Source organism: Mytilus galloprovincialis, chromosome 13 (assembly GCF_965363235.1).
Source record: "Mytilus galloprovincialis chromosome 13, xbMytGall1.hap1.1, whole genome shotgun sequence".
NCBI lineage: Eukaryota > Metazoa > Mollusca > Bivalvia > Mytilida > Mytilidae > Mytilus > Mytilus galloprovincialis.
The window spans coordinates 30,688,430-30,709,355 of record NC_134850.1 but is presented as its reverse complement, the minus strand read 5'-3'; the positions used below and the strand labels follow the sequence as shown (position 1 = coordinate 30,709,355).

The 20,926-nt window shown below is 32.4% G+C and overlaps 1 protein-coding gene and 1 long non-coding RNA gene across 4 annotated transcripts in view; one reads left to right on the top strand and one right to left on the bottom strand.

Moving 5' to 3' along the window:
- Positions 1 to 13,044, bottom strand: part of LOC143057167 (uncharacterized) — a 57,268-nt gene extending 44,224 nt beyond the window's left edge. The window contains exons 1-2 of one of the 3 annotated variants that reach the window (XM_076230414.1): positions 12,959 to 13,044; positions 3,471 to 3,560 (exon numbers count right to left, since the gene is read on the bottom strand). In XM_076230414.1, coding sequence (XP_076086529.1) covers positions 3,471 to 3,532 — 62 coding nt within the window. In that variant the 5' untranslated portion in view covers positions 3,533 to 3,560; positions 12,959 to 13,044. Of the gene's footprint in view, positions 1 to 3,470; positions 3,561 to 12,698; positions 12,797 to 12,958 lie in introns of those variants that run through there. The other 2 variants (XM_076230415.1, XM_076230416.1) reach the window with 2 other exon arrangements.
- Positions 13,045 to 17,785: 4,741 nt separating this feature from the next.
- LOC143056702 (uncharacterized) lies at positions 17,786 to 20,200 on the top strand. The gene is made up of 3 exons (XR_012972468.1): positions 17,786 to 18,460; positions 18,986 to 19,106; positions 19,343 to 20,200. It is a non-coding gene; the product is annotated as an uncharacterized LOC143056702 (long non-coding RNA).
- The last annotated feature ends 726 nt before the right edge of the window (positions 20,201 to 20,926 follow it).

Below are 20,926 nucleotides of genomic sequence, written 5' to 3'. Positions count from 1 at the left end.
ATGGGAAAACCAAAGGTCTAATCTAAATGAAAAGCTAGAAGCAAGAAACACTTATGAACCACATCAACAAACGACAACTACTGAACATCAGATTCCTGGCAAGCACTGTTTAACTACAGAAAATTTCCCTATGTAGTCTATGTAATATATCTATTAATAAAATTTAATAAAAAAAAACCAACTGATATCCCTTTTTCTGCCAGAAGGCAGGAATAAAGTACTGGTCAATTAGCAGTAGATATATATTTTAAGTCTAATGCAACAACTAATAAAATTCCTCAAATATTCATTGGTCAAGCAGAAAAAAATTATTGCAGTAGCTGAAATGGTCTGAAATGACCAAAACCTAAAATCAAAGATCAGTTTTTCCTATAAATAATTTAACTCAAGATAAAATTTACCTTCTCTTGGCAAAAAGCCTGTTTTGCCTTGATGGGACATTAAGCAATCTTCAATCTATCAAACAACTGTCTCTTAGTGGTCAGAAGGCTTTGGCTGTATTACTTGTTTAGCTATTTTTTACCATCTGGGATGTGTTACATGTAGCAATGAATACTTATTAATTATATAAATGCACTGTTCCGCTGTGACGTGCGTAATTTTTGGACCTCAACTGATTGATCGCAGCGTTTTATCTTACGTACATGTATATTCTTTTATATTTTTTCTTTATACTTATTCCTTCTTTCAATGACTTTAAAAGGTATTTCTTAGCTATATAGATGATGTTATCTAGAAGTGCAGGCTAACTTATTTAACTTTGGTAAAAATTCAACAGAGTTGTCTTCCTTTTATCACATATAGAAAATTTGAAAATGTTTTAAACATTTTTCACAAGACTTATATTATTGACCCACATACTGGAGTATTAAGATGTTTAAGAAATGAATTAATCTAAAAGGGGAGATTCAACTAATTTGTAAATGATTATGAACAAGAGCTGTCAAAATGACAGTAAACCGGATTCTTTAACATTTATTTGTGTTCTGGCATTTATCAATATTACAAGGACCAAAACTCCTAATAGGTAAAATTTATGATTATCAATATCAAACTTGACTTCCATGTTGTCAACAATAACAACATATAAACTAGATAGAAAATGACCCTCTAGCAGGACAAGATTTGGTTGACTGGTTCATGAGTAAATGCACGGACACAACATTTTTTAAACTTTCAAGAACCGTAACTCCTGAACGGTAAAAGTCAAAATCGTCATTATTGAACTTGACCTCCATTTTGTTGTCAGTAACAACATATTAAAATTTTAAAAGGTTTGGTTGAACGCTTCATGAGTAAATGCACGGACAACATTTGGTTGCCCGCCGTACATCCCCAAATCAATAACCGACATTTTTGACACAAAAATCCGGTTAATAAAACAAGATGTGAGGTATGGGTATCTTTAGGTCAATGAGACAGCAACTGAACAACAAAAATAACCAACAGTACTTTTGTCTTTTACTTCTTATTAACTGTAATTTTTAAATTGAACCGAAAATTATATGTGTGGTCATCAATTGTCATTTTTTATTTATAAAAACATTAACATTATATTTGGCTGAAATTTTGTATATATTATTTATGTTCGCATCACCCCAAAAAAAATTAAAAGATCATAACCTACTAAACAAATACACTTCAGACAATTTTGTGTCTTTAAACACATCATTTGTTCATATCCAACCATAAATGCCTTCAACATTTGGTTATTTCAATTTTTTCTTCAAATGTTATTATAACAAATTAAATATATAGCAAAAAATTGTAAGTGACAAATACTTAATTACATAACCTTAACACTGTAGTTGTTTGTTCTGTAAAAGTTGACATATTATTGTCAAACAGTTTATTTATCCAATACATAGTGCTCAAACCATCCTTCAAGTTGTTTTAGACAGTTAAAAATATAGTATATATACCAATACACATAATTAACAGCGCCTGGTGATGTTTGATAGCCTGACCGGTTTCGGTCCAAAAAGGACTTCATCAGAGGCAGAGTGGTGGATTAATGTTTGCACCCTATTTATATAGGTATGGTAACCGGCTGTTCAGATTTAACCGGCGGTTCAGATTAACCGGCGGATCAAAGAATTATCCAGTGGATGAATATGTATCTGGTTGATATCTTAACAGGTTCAATTATCCTTTCAGTGACAAATCCCAGTGGGATTTTCCATAGTTACAGTTATCTATATTTAGCTAATGTACATGTTACAGTAAACTTTTTGACATGTTACGGTGAACATTTTGACATGTTACGGTAAACATTTTGACATTATACGGTAAACATGTGACCTGATGATATAACCAGATTTGGGCTTTATCATTGGGTAAAGGGTGTTTTAATAATTTAAGAAGTACATGGTAATCATTAAGTCTTGTTCTTTGGCTTATGATACACCTAAATATCAAGTTTTGGAATAGTATTCCATTGTAGTCATGTGATCTTGACATTTGACTTATGATACACCTAGATATCAAGTCTTGAAATAGTACTTCCTAGTAGTCATGCAGTCTTGATCTCAGGCTTATGATACACCTAAACATCAAGTCTAATAATAGTATTTCATGGTAGTCATGCAGTCTTGATGTTTAAGCTTGTGATACGCCAAAACATCAAGTCAAAACTATCCCCCCCCTTTTTGACCAAAAAAAATTTGGTTTAAGGGCGGGGGGGGGGGGGGTTCTTATTGAGAATGCTTCATTTAAGCCTTTAGTTCTCCTTTTAAGATCAAAGGTAGACAAATATTAATCCTCAGTGTTAAAAAGTGTTCAACACCTTAAGTTTGTAATGTAGGTATTACATATATATATCAATTTCAGGTAACCGCTAGGCTTACGCTTAGAGCTCCTATGTCAGTGAAAAAATCAATAGGCAATATAGGTTTAGACAGTTAACTCAGAGGTGGATTAAAGAGGGTTTTTCAGTAGGAAAAAAACAGTTGATTATTTAGGAAGTCACTGAAGCATGACTGGAGCCCACCCCACACCCACAACCCCCCAAATTGTTAGTGAATTTTATAGTGACTGCTTGCAATAAAAAATCACTCTTATTAGTGAATTTTCACAGTGAATGATGGTGATTGAGGTTTTCCATTTTAAACATCTCTTTATTATATTTCACAGGCTTTAAATATATATATGACAAGGTTGTAGATCTCAGCCATCGCCACAATTCAATTCACTAGCAATCACCCTGTTTTACTAGCAATCGCCCTGTTTAGCCAGCAATCTCCCTGTTTCAATAGCAAGCACACTGTTTCACTATATATAGCTAGCAATCACCCTGTTTAGCCAGCAATCTCCCTGTTTCACTAGCAATCACCCTCAATCTCCCTGTTTCACTAGCAATCACCTTGTTTCAAAATAAATTACTCCACATCTGCAGTGATTGTTTACAAAATATTTTATGTATAGTGTCAATTACTGTTGGACTATTAAACTATTAATCTCAATTAAATTACCTTAATTCATCTGACTGCTTAAAGTTTCTGGACTCTGATGGAAAACTCTTCGTGGCTGCCATGGACAATTATTTGTATTGTATCTTCATCCTGAAAAGACATGAGTTACCCGTAAAACAAGGAATAAATATAAACACAACTGGTTTATTTTTATTTTGTTACAAGCGTTATAAGACTTAAATGGAACCCAATATTTTGCTTTAGATACTGTCTCTGTCAAGCTAGCAATGAAGATTTGATAAAGCTATGATGTTTAAAATAATTTCAACCACATACTGAACCTAAATATTTTGCTCCCGATAGGACAACACCAGAATTCATGATTGCTGTGTCTGGCTTCCCTGATATAAGTTGTCAACAAATATGTGCTTTCCATTGCTTCCAGAACCAAATCAATGTTAGCTCGGTGCATAACCTGGACAGAACCAAATCAATGTTAGCTTGGTGCATAACCTGGACAGAACCAAATCAATGTTAGCTTGGTGCATAACCTGGACAGAACCAAATCAATGTTAGCTTGGTGCATAACTTGGACAGAACCAAATCAATGTTAGCTTGGTGCATAACCTGGACAGAACCAAATCAATGTTAGCTTGGTGCATAACTTGGACAGAACCAAATCAATGTTAGCTTGGTGCATAACCTGGACAGAACCAAATCAATGTTAGCTTGGCGCATAACCTGGACTAGGATTTATTAGTTTGTCACAGTCTACTGTGCAGGGTGGGTACATATAGGTAGGCAGAGGAAGCACCGCCTCTATCTAGTTAGGCATCACCTTTAGGCTTAGAAAAATGTCAACAGTTAGGTAACCATGATTGATAACAAAAATCTCTCTCACTTATTCTTTAATGTGTCTGAATATGACAGAGGAAACATTGTAAAGTTTCATTCGTTCAGTTAAATTTGTTATTGAAACCAGATGCTCCACAGGGCGCAGCTTTATACAACCGCAGAGGTCGAACCCTGAACAGTTGGGGCAAGTATGGACACAACATTTAAGCTTGATACAGCTCTGAATTTGGATTGTGATTAAATAGTTGACACAACAAAGGTTTCTGACAGAGAATGAATGTGGTCTAAGAACTTAAACTTAACCAGATGCTCTGCAGGGCGCAGCTTTATACAACCGCAGAGGTTGAACCCTGAACGCTTGGGGCAAGTATGGACACAACTTTCAAGCTGGATTCAGCTCTAAATTTGGACTGTGATTAAATAGTTGACACAGCATAGGTTTCTGACACAGAATGAATGTGGTCTAATGAACTTAAAATGTTTGTTTTGCCTTTGAGCAATTCACTATGCTGTTGAATATTAATCCTCTCAAAAAAATTTAAGAAATAGCAATAACTACTCATTTAAATACATCATAAAATATTAAAATGTAAAAAAAGTGCTTGTTATCACTGAATGGTAAAGATTGTTTTAATTTATCAGTTGGAAGTAAAAGTGAATATACATTGTATATTGTATAAAACAATGATTTAAGTTGATTCAACTACTATTCTGGACAAAGAAAGATAACTCCAATCAATTGAAAATTTCTTGCTATTGCACAATATTATGCAATTAGATATTTCTTGCTATTGAGCAATACTGTGCAGTTGAAGATTTCTTGCTATTGCACAATACTGTGCAATTGAAGATTTCTTGCTATTGCTCAACACTGTGTAATTGAACATTTCTTGCTATTGCACAATACTGTGTAATTGAAGATTTCTTGCTATTGCTGAATACTGTGCAATTGAAAATTTCTTGCTATTGCACAATACTTAATATAATAATTTTGGATCCTGATTTGGACCAACTTGAAAACTGGGCCCATAATCAAAAATCTAAGTACATGTTTAGATTCAGCATATCAAAGAACCCCAAGAATTCAATTTTTGTTAAAATCAAACTAAGCTTAATTTTGGACCCTTTGGACCTTTATGTTGACCAATTTGAAAACGAGACCAAAAATTAAGAATCTACATACACAGTTAGAATCGGCATATCAAAAAACCCCAATTATTCAATTTTTGATGAAATCAAACAAAATTTAATTTTGGACCCCGATTTGGATCAACTTGAAAACTGGGCCACTAATCAAAAATCTAAGTACATTTTTAGATTCAGCATATCAAAGAACCCCAAGGATTCAATTTTTGTCAAAATCAAACAAAGTTTAATTTTGGACCCTTTGGACCTTAATGTAGACCAATTTGAAAACTGGACCAAAAATTTTATGGTCATAAACCTTGTGTTTAAATTTCATAGATTTCTATTTACTTATACTAAAGTTATGGTGCAAAAACCAAGAAAAATGCTTATTTGGGCCCCTTTTTGGCCCCTAATTCCTAAACTGTTCGGACCTCAACTCCCAAAATCAATCCCAACCTTCCTTTTGTGGTCATAAACCTTGTGTTTAAATTTCATTGATTTCTATTTACTTATACTAAAGTTATTGTGCGAAAACCAAGAATAATGCTTATTTGGGTCCTTTTTTGGCCCCTAATTCCTAAACTGTTGGAACCAAAACTCCCAAAATCAATCCCAACCTTCCTTTTGTGGTCATAAACCTTGTGTCAAAATTTCATAGATTTCTATTTACTTATACTAAAGTTATGGTGCAAAAACCAAGAAAAATGCTTATTTGGGCCCCTTTTTGGCCCCTAATTCCTAAACTGTTCGGACCTCAACTCCCAAAATCAATCCCAACCTTCCTTTTGTGGTCATAAACCTTGTGTTAAAATTTCATAGATTTCTATTCACTTTTACTAAAGTTAGAGTGCGAAAACTAAAAGTATTCGGACGACGACGACGACGCCAACGTGATAGCAATATACGACGAAAAATTAAAATTTTTGCGGTCGTATAAAAACTTAATAATTTTAAATTGGACATTTACCTATTATGGTCCAATATCCAAAATCTAAATACATGGTTAGATTCAGCATATCATAGAACCCCAAGTATTCAATTTTTGATGAAATCAAATAATGTTCAATTTTAGACCCTTTAGAGCTCAATGTGGACCAATTTGATAACGGGGCCCAAATATTAAAAATCTAAATACATGGTTAGATTCAGCACATTGAAGAACCCCATATATGAATTTTTGTTGAAATCAAACAAAGTTTAACTTTTGACCCTTTGGACCTTAATGTAGACCAATTCGAAAACGGGATAATAATGTGCAATTGAATATTTCTTGCTATTGAGCAAAACTGTGCAAAATTTCTTGCTATTGCATAATATTATGCAATTAGATATTTCTTGCTATTGCGTAATACTGTGCAGTTGAAGATTTCTTGCTATTGCACAATACTGTGCAATTGAAGATTTCTTGCTATTGTGCAATACTGTGCAATTGAAGATTTCTTGCTATTGGGCAATACTGTGCAATTGAAGATTTCTTGCTATTGCGCAATACTGTGCAATTGAAAATTTCTTGCTATTATACAATACTTAATATAATAATTTTGGACCCCGATTTGGACCAACTTGAAAACTGGGCCCATAATCAAAAATCTAAGTACATGTTTAGATTCAGCATATCAAAGAACCCCAAGAATTCAATTTTTGTTAAAATCAAACTAAGTTTAATTTTGGACACTTTGGACCTTAATGTAGACCAATTTGAAAACGGGACCAAAAATTAAGATTCAGAATAAATGGTTAGATTTGGCATTTCAAAGAACCCCAATAATTCATTTTTTGATGAAATCAAACAAAGTTTGATTTTGGCCCCTTTTGGCCCCTAATTCGTTGGGACCAAAACTCCAAAAATCAATCCAAACCTTCCTTTTGTGGTCATAAACCTTGTGTTAAAATTTCATAGATTTCTATTAACTGATATTAAAGTCATTGTGCAAAAACCAAGAAAAATGCTTATTTGGGCCTTTTTTTGGCCCCTAATTCCTAAACGGTTGGGACTAAAACTCCCAAAATCAATCCAAACCTTCCTTTTGTGGTCATAGACCTATGTTAAAATTTCATAGATTTCTGTTTACTTATACTAAGGCCACACCAATTTAATTCCTTGTTCGACGGACCCGCCCGCACCTATTTTTTTCAAAGTAGAATTTTTTTATTTTTTTTATATTCCCGCTTCCCGCATCCGGAAATGTAATCGTGTCCATTTCCCGCACCGTTTTTTTGTAAATATTATAAACAGATATTTGCACTTGTTTTTATAATCACAATCTAACCTGTATTTATAACGATTTTAAATATATAAGCACCCAAGTACACTGTGTCAATGTCTGTGATAATATTTGATTCAGCATGAAACCCATTTATCCCAAATGGGAGTGCTCCGATATAAATAGAAAACAGAAGAAAATACCTGAACAGAACAAAACATTGGTTTCCTTCCCCCTTACTTACATTCCCTATCAAAATATGTTCGTTGTTAGTAATAAACTTCAAAGAACTTCGGAAAGAAATGCCTTCAACTGCAATATGCTGGCGATACAAAACTATCCATACCCCCTGCATGTTTATGCACCTGTCCTGATTGATTCAGGGGCCTGTCGTTCAGCAGTTAGATATCGTTGGTTGAAGTTCATAAATATTATTTGGTATTTTCCCGTTTGTATATAATATATAAATTAGATCGTTGGTTTTCCTGTTCGAATTGTGTACACTTATAATTTTGGGGTCCCTTATAGCTTGCTGTTTGGTCTGGGTCAAAGCCCTGCTGTACATACTATGACCTGTATTTGTTATTATCCCTCAGACAGAGCACATATGGGGTCATTTTACTGTTGTAAAAAAGTAAAAAAGAAATACCAAGGATTTGCATAGTGTTACTATACAAATCCTTTGAAGAACTTTAAAAAATTAACATAAAAAGAGGAGAAATACATCATATTTTAAACAACATTACTATTCTTAAAGAGTGGTCCACTTATTTTGAATAATATTAAAGTAAATGTGTTAACATGGCCTAAGTCCAGGAATATTACAAAATTCTTGGGCATGTTTTGACCATTTAATACCAGATAGATATATAGTTCTTTGGGAAAATATGAGCTCTTTTGTACTAAAAAGTTTTATTTACAAAAAAATATATTGCAACTTATATTGACCCCTCATAAAAAGGATATTTATAAAATTGAGGGGTTGTTCCCAACCTGATTATGACTTGGATGGAGAATTGTCTCATTAATTGGCACACATACATATACCAAATCTAATTATTCAATTATTTATTGGTGAACAGGGAAAAATACTTCATAAATTAAAGAAATGCCAAAGCACAAGTGATAAATCAAGTTTTAATATTTTCAAAACCTACTATTTTATGTTTACAAAAAAAAAATATAATCGCTCGCCTTTACTTTTCAAGCTTCGCCTCAAAAATTTGCAAAATAAATATTTTTTTATTAAAATTTTCAAATCGCTCGCTCGCCCCAATTTTTGGAGTCCAAAAATCCGTAGAACAAGAAATTAAATTGGTGTGGCCTAAAGTTATTGTGCGAAAACCAAGAAAAATGCTTATTTGGGCCTTTTTTGGCCCCTAATTCCTAAACGGTTGGGACCAAAACACCCAAAATCGATTCCAACCTTCCTTTTATGATCATAAACCTTGTGTTTAAATTTCATAGATTTCTATTTACTTTTACTAAAGTTAGAGTGCGAAAACCAAATGTCTTCGGACGACAATGACGCCAACGTGATACCAATATACGACCAAAAAAATTTTCAAATTTTGCGGTCATATAAAAAATAAAATATATTTGAAAACCACATGTGACAAACATGAACAAATTTGTTAAAAAAATCTTTTAAAGGAGGAGATATATTTCATGTGTTTCATCTGCATGTATATGGCCCTGTAATTGCAAAAAAAAAAACAGTATATTTTTCAATGCTTATAAAAGCGTGTTAAATTTATGGGTATGATGAAAAGGATGATATCAATAAAAATATGACAAAAACTTTAGTGCAGAAATGTCAATTGTACATGTGTTGTCATAAACATGTTAAAATTGACATATTTGAACTAAAATGACATTTTTTTTGGAAAATAATTATAAGATGTGAGCAACAGCTTCATTACCCAAAGAACATTATTTTACCCAGATTAGGTTGCATAATATTGCTTTGTGTAAGGTTGTGATTCATTTGCATATTTCATTGTACATGTATCAAAGATAAAAATATTATGAAGATAGTAACATCTGTATGAACTTTTTTTTTAATGTTTCATTTTAGTTTATAAAAATGTTTTTCTGTTACAAATCATGATGTATTGTTTTATGTGTACATGTTATGCTGCCCATCAAGGGCCCTTGATTGGAATAATAAATATTCTTATTCTATTCTATTCTATTCTTACTAGAACACACCAGCGAAATGGCAGGCATTCAGAGCGTAGTGAAGTGTTGTTGGAAGAATTTTGTAAAATATTGAATGACTGGAGAATTTCAGCAAAAGTATCATAAGTCATAGGTTTTTTTATCCCTCCTCCTTCATTTCCAAAATTCCTAATTTTTGGTTTTCTATCAATTTCAATATGAACATTCATTTAGTATGTTATGAACATTTAAGTAAGGAGCCTATAATTCAGTGGTTGTCGTTTGTTTATGTGTTACATATTTGTTTTCGTTCATTTTTTGTACATAAATAAGGCCGCTAGTTTTCTCGTTTGAATTGATTTACATCGTCATTTCGGGGCCTGAGTATGGGCTTTGATCGTTGTTGAAGGCCGTACGGTGACGTATAGTTGTTAAGGTCTGTTTTATTTTGGTCTCTTGTTAATCATACCACATCTTTTTTTTTGTAGTCAATGAATTTTGTTAAAGATTTAATGACTGGAGAATTTCAGAAAAGGTATCAAAAGTTCACATGAATAATTTTAGCGCTTATCTGTATATTATGAACATTCATTACTATATAAATAAAGTGTATTTACTTTCAATTCTAAGTTTACTATTCGATCCATGGTGGTCAATTGATATAGTATACAGACCCTCTCCATTTAAAAACTCTGTGACCGTCGTGGATAGTAAACTTGAAAATGATAGCAGATAGAATTAAAATACACTTTATTCGTAGTATATGTATGTTCAGAGTATACAGAAAAAACGCAAACCGGGAGTCTAATCTGACTTAAAATTTCGTCCAATGACTGGACAATATCCGGATTAGTTTTTTCTCGTTTTGCTCCCGAAATAACTCAATCTGAATAATCATATGAATGGATGACAAATGCGACTATGTACTGTACCTATAGGACACAGAGGCGTGTTGATTAATTTATTGTGGAAAGAAGAGAAGCGACACACAAAATGAGGTCTTCTCGTTTAATAGTATAGATAACTACCAATGAACAGATACACATATCATTGGATTATTTGAAAGACTGACACATGAAAGTCAAATAATTAATGGGAAACAAAGTTGGGCTGGACACGTGAAATTACTTGCATTATTACTTCAATGATAAACAGGTTATTACAGGAATCTGACAAAACAATCTAGGATAAGATCCCCCCCACAATGAGAACTCAATTAATATCTATTTCATAGATTTATTGTATATCTAACAACACCCAATTTGAATTGGCAAGACCAACTTAGTAGAATTGAACATGTACATACTCTTTATAGCATACAGTAAATTCAAATTTACAATATTCTATGTATAACTCTTCAATCATTCAATGAAAAAAAAATAAATGTGGCACAATACATCTACAATGTATATTTCAATAATATTGTGGGAAATTTCAATTGCAGCTGTCAGTCTTCAAAAATATATATAGCTTAAACTTAATATTTCTAGTTTCTTTTTTTTTTTCATTTATTGGAATTAATTCTTTTATTTTTAATCAATGTCATTCTTTGAAAAAAAAAATACACAATTTTCCTATATACTTATTTAAAATGAAAAAATGATATTTAATCAGCATTTTTTTAAAGATAAGCCAGGACAGTTGTACATTGTAGCAGAAAGAATTAGAAGATGTGTGCAGACTCAAACAGCATAATTTCCAAATATATTCCATTTTGTATTCATTTTCATCTTTAAATCACAATCATATTTTTTTTCTTTATTCTTTATTTTCAAATTTGTTCAAATAAAATCAAGGCAAGCCAGTGTCTTATTTACAATCATGTTCATAAAAATCAGAATAAAAAAAATATTATTAACTTATTGTTTTCTAGATATCAAGATATAGTATTCAAAGCTTTCAACTCAGTAAATATCATCAATAAAGGGAAATAACTCAAATAAAAATATCTCGCAAAATTTGTAATTTTTCAGTGGATTTTAATTTTATGAGTACTTTTGAGTAATTTTCTGTGGTTTTCTATACTTATCTAATTATTTTCATTCACCCCTATGTTAAATGGAATTAAATGCATGTAAAAAATAAGGATTCTATTCTAGCAGAAAAAATGTAGACATGGACATTTCTTTTTCTTTTAAAATATCAAGAATTTTTAATATTGAAATAATTAAAATAAAAAAACAGTAGATTTTTTCAGTATCCACTTCTGATTTGAATTTGCAAGAAAATTGTATACAGCTTTTTATTTCCATTGACTGTATGAATTCATAACATATATTATCATTCAGCCTTCAATGTAAAGACTTTCTTATTTTTTTCTCTAAACGGGCAGAAGTTTTCAGCATTTTTTATATGTGTATTAGGCAACAAGTTATGAAGAGTAAAGGTAACTGGTCCTTGACTAATAGATTAGCTCTTTGGTCTTTTGCTGATTTCTGATTGGTCCTCACAAAAAATGTACAAATAGACCAGTTATACAACTCATTATCACCAAGAGTGCTAAATTAAATCATTAATGTCACAAAAACAGTCATTTCCAAGTTAAAAATTAATTGAAAATAAATGTTTATCTTCTGTATAAATGAAATTCAAGATAAATTTCAGCCTTTTTATAAAATTTTCTTTTCAAGTAATTTAAAAGAAAATTGTCTTAATTGAAAGAGTTTCATATTTTTCTTCTGGTTAGAAAACCTGTATTCCCCCTTTTTTTCTATGCACCAATATTAAAAATATATATACAAGACAGTTATTATTAAAACCCTTATAGGGACTTGCAGGTCGTTTTTAGTGAAGAATGTACATTCCAAATTTTTGAGGTGTCCATTGGATGAATAATATGTTAAACTTTACATTGTACTGCACAGCAAGTGCTTGTGTTACTGAGTCACATTTTATCACTGTGGTTAAAAAAGTTGCAAAATATTAGAAAAAAAACACTCACACATTTTCATTCTCACGTATAAATTTTATCATCCTGTGTAAACATGTTAACAATGAAATGTAAATACTGGTCGTTGTATGTGTACTAAAAAAAGCCTGAGAAAATCAATACTTGAACGGGTCAACTATTTTTTTATTGTCTAATCTTGACCACCGCATTCCTTTTTGTTGATATGCGTCAGAAATGTGATATTTATTGTAAACAATGCAAAAGCCAATGTTGCGTGACATATGTTTATTATGAGGTGCAATGTAACCTACCTACACTTGTTTAATCATTCCACTTGCATGGCATAACTGCCGGAAATGCATAAAAAAGTACCGTTTTGTTTTACAAAGAAACGGATTATCGCCCCTAGACTGTCCCAAAAAAATTCAATGAGGTTACTGAAGGGTGAAAATTTTTAAACCTTAAAAAAATTGTAGTTAAGAAAAAAAAACGTAATCAAATGAAAAATCTCTGATACACAAAGAAGTATTTAAATATACGTCTAATTTTTCTGTAAATAGTTTTTAACAATAGCGATATGAGTTTAAATTGATGATTTTTTTTCTGCCGGTAATAATCCGCTTGAAGTCTAAAGCATATCTGAGACCAGAGACATATAGTATATATGTATATCTTTGCTGAGATCAGTAGTCTGGGTGCAAATGGATTGAAATATCATGATCAAGTGATAGTTCCCTTGTTACCAAAAAGACAAAGGTTAGCCTATATTCTAGGAATAACTTATATTGTTAGTCGTAATATCGGATCTAATACCATGACATAGACAGGTGTAGGGCCTGGGACTGAAGATCCCATGTGAACAAAGTGTATAATAAATTCATAGACTTTCTGTATGTACCACTCCAAATTTTGCCAGCCCCTACCCCTTTCAAAACTTGGATCCGCACCTTCTAATTAATGTCCTTGATGTTTCTTGATACAGAAAGACATGAAATAAAAAAGATAAAACCTTGTAATGAGGAGAATTGTTTTAATTTCAACCTAACTCCAATTATAGTAACTCTTAACTTTAACAGGATAGTTCAGGGTCATACAAAAGTCTCAGAGTTATTTCCCTTAGAAACGACACAGATAAAAATCAACCTGCGTTCTATAGTAACGTAGATATTTTTATAAAAGTACACGGTGCTACTGGCTTGTATAGATTTTATTGTAAACATTACATGTTATACCATCTTTATTGATCATAGTCTTACAGTATTCCAATTCGATTGAGAATTGAGTACCTAAAGGTTAGATCAGTCTCGTGAATAAGTAGTATATACATATTTTAGCACTGGTTCATGATAGTTTCCAGGGTCGCTGTTGTCATAACACATGAGTTGCTCTGCGTTTTGTGCTTCCTGAAAATGTATGATGGTCTGAGAGCTTTGCACTTTTACATAAAATGTTGGGCGTCTCTATGTTCAACTTCCGTTTGAACCACAGTTAGTATAATTGTTGAATTTGAAAATTTTGCTGTTTAAAAGTTCTTCTATAATTTAAAGACAGCAGTTAGAAGTCAAATTGACGTAAAACATAGGGAAAACGAACTGGAAACAATATGAGAGCAGAGAGATTACCATGATTGATTGTTGATTGCTTAACGTCCAGTGGCAAATATTTCGTGCATCTTCAGGACGATAAAGCAGAAAGAAGAGATATATTTCCTTGAATTATTTTAGAAAAATAAAAGAAATGTAGTCCCCGTTTAAAAACCGAATTGCTCTTTGCAGAACTTAATTGTTCAATTATGTTCAGTTTGGTATTTGTGTTTATTATGTCAAGTTACATAAAGTGTTCCACATCATTTAGTATGACTTGTATGAAAATAAAGAAATTTGCCATATGATTGCCAATTAGACAAATGCCCACCAGAGTTCAAATAAAGTGCCCATAAGCATTCACAGACTACCGTACGAACTTAAAAAAGAGAAACCCCAAACCGCATAGTCAGCTATAAAAGGTTCCGAAATAAAAAAAAAAAAAAAAAAGCCTGAAACAATTCAAACGAGAAAATGGTACAGAAGTGTGAATTCACATTCTTCTCGGCTTCAGCGGCTGACGTTTCATCTGCACAATACAATATACCAGAATTATGTCATATATCATATTAGTTTAACCTTTCAACAGGATGAGCTCTAACAAAAAAAGGCTGTTTTTTTACTTCTTACGCTAAAAAATAAGACAACACTCCAACCATGCTTCATGGATCCTTATTATATAAAATTCAGTTAAAATTAAGCAGAGTTTGTGATCGAGCAGTTTACAAGCATAGTCAATTGGAGAATTACCAAGTGACATACTTGAAAAATAAGTATCTATGGATTGATTTTATAATCATTTTTTTCCCAACTTGTTCCTTTTTATCAAAATTGAGAATGGTTATTGGGAATGTGTCAAAGAGACAACAACCCGACCAAAGAGCGAAACAGCCGAAGGTCACCAATGGGTGTTCAATACAGCGAGAGAAAAAAAACGCACCCGGAGGCGTTCTTCAGCCGGCTAGGCTATTTATACTTCTAATTGCGAACAAAGTCACATTTTTTTTATACACATTGTACAACGAATAACGGTTGGATTGTTCAACCTCCTTTTTTTTTTTTTTTTAGATTTGGTCAAACGTATATAACAGTATCTCTGTTAGTACAACAACAGGATGTTCTACAGGCAATGTCGTTTGAGTAGAAAATTGGTGAAAAAACATATTTTATAACTGATTTTTGCTGAAAAAAACTTTTATAACTATTAGAGTTATCTCTCTTTATCCAACTCTAGATAAATATGTCGGATATGTTCCTTATGTCTACTACAATCTCCTTCCCTTTTCACGAATACCTAGCGAACTAGACTATTTACCGGGTTTGTAGTAGCATGAGGAACACGAAGGGTGCCACATGTGGAGCAGGTTCTGCTTACACTTTCGCAGCACCTGAGATCACCCCCAGTTTTTGTTTTTTTATGTTGTGTATTGTGTTCTTTTATTGTCTGTTTGTCCTTTTCTTTTTAGATTTGGTTGCCAGTTTAAATGAGTTTGACTGTCCCTCTGGTGTCTTTCGCCCCTCTCTAGACCTCTATTCCGCACCAATGAAGTAAAAGTGTTATTGTGCGGTACCAAATAAACAATATTAGAATGAGCGGAGTGAAAAAGAGTTTGTATGAAAATTTGAATGAACGTATCAAAAGGTAAATGCCTGGAAGGACCCTATGATTATACATTATTTGACTTTGACTTTGAATTTAATTTGCATATCGTTGAAAAAGTAATATTGAGGTCTGAAATAATGTCTTCTTTTCTGTGTCGTTGGATTGTTGTTTCTTAAACACCATAAATCTCAAAGTATCCTTATATGCTATTATACCTTGACCATTGACTGACTCAAACTGTTAGTCACTCTGTGTAGTAAAACATTAAAAAAAAATATATTAAAGCATTGATAAGTTTGTCGAATAAACAAGATCAAATTATGCAAATCATTTAAATGTTAATTTACACTTAGTACTAGTACTTTGTAGAAAGAAAACATCCACATACACGTAGTTATCTATTTCAATTGCTATGGTGGTCACTGACATCATGTACTTTCCTAAAAAAAGAAATAAAACAGTAAAAAAATACTTTTTCAAATGAACCAAAAATAACTCAGTAAACAATTCGCCGTTTCAGAATTTAATGCATCCTGGGTTATATTTTCAAAAGTGTACACCAAAACGTCCTGATTGGTTAAAAATGCCATAAACAATGGAAATTTAACCAATGACGTGACGTTATTTTCATTTTGGGGTACGAACAATGAAATTACCCATGATGCTTTAGATTCTGAAACGGCCAATTTGGGATTTATATAGTCCAAGCATATTAAGTTTGGTCTTATTCTATAAACGAAGGAATGCATGTCTGTTGTAAAGGAGAGGAAACAAATACAAAACTGGAACTTTAAGATAAATCGTATTTATATCAACGTGATTTGTTATCTTGTCCATCCACAGTAACGATACACAACCATAATAGTTTTCGAAACAGGAGCGAAATACAGGGCCGTAACTACCTATGAGGCAGGGGTAAAAAGTAAAAAAATAAAATATTGACAATATGTACACGAAGAACTTGAATTTATATTATAAACAACACAAGTTAACAGTTTTAACAGTGTTATCATGATACGTGATATGTATGTCATTTTTCGGATTTTTGATCGAAAGTAAACCGTTTCAGTATTTGTTTTATTTATTTATTTTTTTTTTGTGTGTGGCCGTCCGTCTGTTATTCAGTATTGAGGGAGTCAGTATTCGTATGAGAACACATATGACACTTTGCTTTCGATAATTTTGAATAAAAACTTAACTATTCACATTTATTTGGGAGCTCAATTATTAAGCAGAGGAAGTTCCTTTTGTATTGTGAATCTTTTAAGATATCGGAAATTCGTTACCAGCTGAATCAACTGTTGGATCGTTTTTTTAAGTTTCCCAATCGTACGAGAACATTATGGTCGATGCCTTAGTAGGTAAAGACTTCCATTCGTTGTAGCAGGGACTTTCTATACTAAGTTTATACTAGACTAGTATAGAAAGTCCCTGGTTGTAGTTATATACATGTCTGTTCAGCTTTCAACAATATTGAATTTTCAAGATCCTCGATAAAAAAAATATCTTGCGTTTTATAATCTTGCTTTATATGTTTTTTGAACTTACCAGTTTCTAAAAAAAATATCTTTAAATACAGAAAATACAGATAATAATTGTTTGCATGACAATTGCTCCAAGGATCCAGCAAAACTGATCTTTCTTAAAGTAAGGAAACCGATGGAAAACGGGTAATTTTAGCCTTATCATTTGAGAAAAAAATCCACGGTCACAATGTATTTAACGTTAACAATTATAGGTCAAAGTACAGCCTTCAAGACGGAGCTAGCCTTGGCTCACCCCGAACAGCAATCTGAGCTTGCATGCTTTTGCATAAAAGTTGCTTCCATGTTCAAGCAATACTGATGTTTCTTAAAGTAAGGAAATCGAAGGGAAACGGGTAATTTTTAGCCTATGACTGAGAGAAAAAAAAATCGGCGGGGGGCGTAGCCCCCTACTCCCTATCAACACTGTAAATATACCTGACGCCTGACGCGTCCGGACGCGTTCAAAATTTGTACACCGAATGTTCAATATTTTAACGTCATATGTTCATGCTTAGAGACGTGTTCAAAGTTCTAACGTTTGTGTTTAAAATATTAACATGTGTGTTCAGACACAGTGAACACCGATGTTCAAATTCTGATCTAAAAAAGAAGATAGTTGTTTGTCCGATTTTCTTTCCTTCTAATTGGCAAATTTACAAAGAAATTCATTAAAAAATATGAATGTATACGCAGGATAATGATCTTGTGAATTTTTGACTAATATTGTAGTAATTATGAAATATTAAACTCTTCCAAGATGGCATATATGTATAGTTTAAGAACTTATTTTATTATTATTACTAGTTTTACTTATAAGTGACATAGTTATGCATATCAATGAGGCCTGTTATGATAATATCGTAATAAAAATATGTCGATGTTTATCTTATTTCGTGATCCGTTCAGTTTATTAACGTTACATGTTCAATCAGTGTTCAAATCGCTCGAAATTTTGAACACCTCGCGTTAAAAAAATTATACCAGGGTACCAAATACCGGAAACAGATATCGGCTGGTGATTTAGGCGGTTAAACGAAGAATGGATACACATAAGGAAGAGAACTGGAGAAGGGACTTCTATCCCACATGAACACGAAAGAAGTGAGTAACACGTTAGGATAATCTCCATAGGTATAGTTCGATGGCTTCCTTGTTATTTTCTCATGTCAGATATATATTTGTCAAATATTCATAACTGTTATATCCAAATTTTCATTATTCAACATAAAAGACGAATTAAAGAACAGGATTTAGATTAAACGTAAATAACTGACAGCTTTGTTCTGATGATTTCCTAAACTGATGAATAACCAGTCTGTGATCGTCCGTCTGTTATACAGAATAAATCATGATTTTTTAACATCCACGTATATAAGCTGAACACAAAGTGTTAAGAACTCTAACATCAAGTGTTCAAAAATAAAACACAAAGGCATTAAAAACTGAACACTACACATTCAATTGATGAACACTAAGTGTTAAGAACTCCAACATCAAGTGTTCAAAAATGAAACACAAAGGCATTAAAAACTGAACACCACCCATTCAATTGATGAACACTAGTGTAAACATTTTGAACTCCATTTTTGACTAAGAAAATGCATTCGTTTTTTTTTTTATTTGCAGGAATCGTTAGATTTAAATGTTTCAGGCTTGAATGTTTGAACTAGGAACCGGAAGCCAATAATCCCACGAAGGTCATTTCTTCATGCTATAAAGTGTTGGAAAAAAGAAAGATGTCAAAAAGGTATGACAACATATATATATATATATATATTAATAGCTTATGTGGGTGTATCATTTCTATATATGTATACCTTAGGTCAAGACTTTTGTAATTTATAATGTCAAAACTTGCGCTTCACTGCCATAGAATACCAATTTGTATTCTAGTATATACCGAAATTAAAGCATAAAATCCATTGCATAATTTGATGCTTTATGAAAAACTCTCTTCTATTAATTTTAAATTTTATTTTGCAGGATACATAGACTCATAGACATTACTTGTTGTAGAGGATTTTGACAATGGAAGTTGATAACAACACATAAAATGCCACCCAGTTGATAGATTTATGTGAAGATGCACTGAAAAGTGGAGCGTACATTGCATTTGATCGTACAAGAACTGTTGGATTTTGCAAACTTTAAACTTTCATTGTGAAAAATATCTATATCATAAACTATCTACTTATCACATTGACATGCTTTTTTGGTTAGGATACACATGATGTAGCAACTATCTGTCATGTAGGGGTAAATCGTTATTTGTGATATATTTAAGTCAGTTTAAAAACATTATGTACGTGATTTCATTGACTGTTACTTGTGATATCATACGGTATTCTTGTGTACTTTTCTTACATATATGCTCATTTGATTATATAAAGACTTACTTGTTAAAATATGTTTTATTGTTATATTTTGCCTGATTCAATATAGTTTTTATAACAATTTAATTAAGTTTAGTACTTATAGAAAATTACGTACGCTTGAAAATAGAACATGTTCCACATTTGAACACCATTATTTTGTACACCTATGTCAACTGTTCTGAATGTTAACGTCTGGTGTTCTGAATCTTAACATTTTGGTTTTTGAACATGTTCTGTGTGTTCAAAAAGTGTTACATGGCTGTTGAACGCGTCGACGTATTAAGATTTTGAACATTCGGACACGTTAAATCTTTGAACACTAATGTTAAGGTCTCTAACATCAAGTGTTCAAAAATGAAACACAAAGGCATTAAAAACTGAACACCACACATTCAATTGATGAACACTAGTGTAAACATTTGGAACACCATTACACGTTCAAAAAGTGTTACAAAAAAGCGTCCAAGCAGTGTTCTATTTATTAACACTTAGATTTACAGTGAAAGGGGGCTCAATCGCCGGCCCCAAACCCCTGCCTCCCCTGAATTCTAACCCTAGTTATGGCCCTGAAATATATACCAAAAGAATACCAAAAACGCATTAGCCAAACACAAACTGACAATACCATGGTAAGAAAACGAAAAACGAAAAAAATACAATCGGACACTGTACATGAAACAAAACATAGAAAAACAAAGACTAAATAACACGAATCCCACAAAAAAAAAAACGAGGTGATCTCAGATGCTTCGGAAGGGTTTTCATATCCTGCTCTACTTGTGGCAACCGTCCTGTTGCTCATCACGTAAGTAAAAAACTCACTGATAAATCTACTTTGATAGGTCATATCTAGGAAACGAGAACGAAACAAGAACGGGATTTGATTGCGTTAATTGAAACATATCAGTCATCGTCTGTAAAACAGTTATTCCCAATCACATGCACTTGTCTCATAATTTTCTCCCTGTATATATACCTGTTATATGAACCCTTTCCTCCATAATGACGCCTTTGACGCCAACCCCTTTACCCCATAATGACGCTTGTTGATGCATGTGTATAGTGTCTCAGTTGAAACGTTCTCCAATGACAAATCTGTATCAGATTTAATAAAAATTTGTATCTAATTTGAAAAGGATATTCATGAGAATATCTGACTGGAATTTCATTGATGAAATATTTGTTTTCAGTG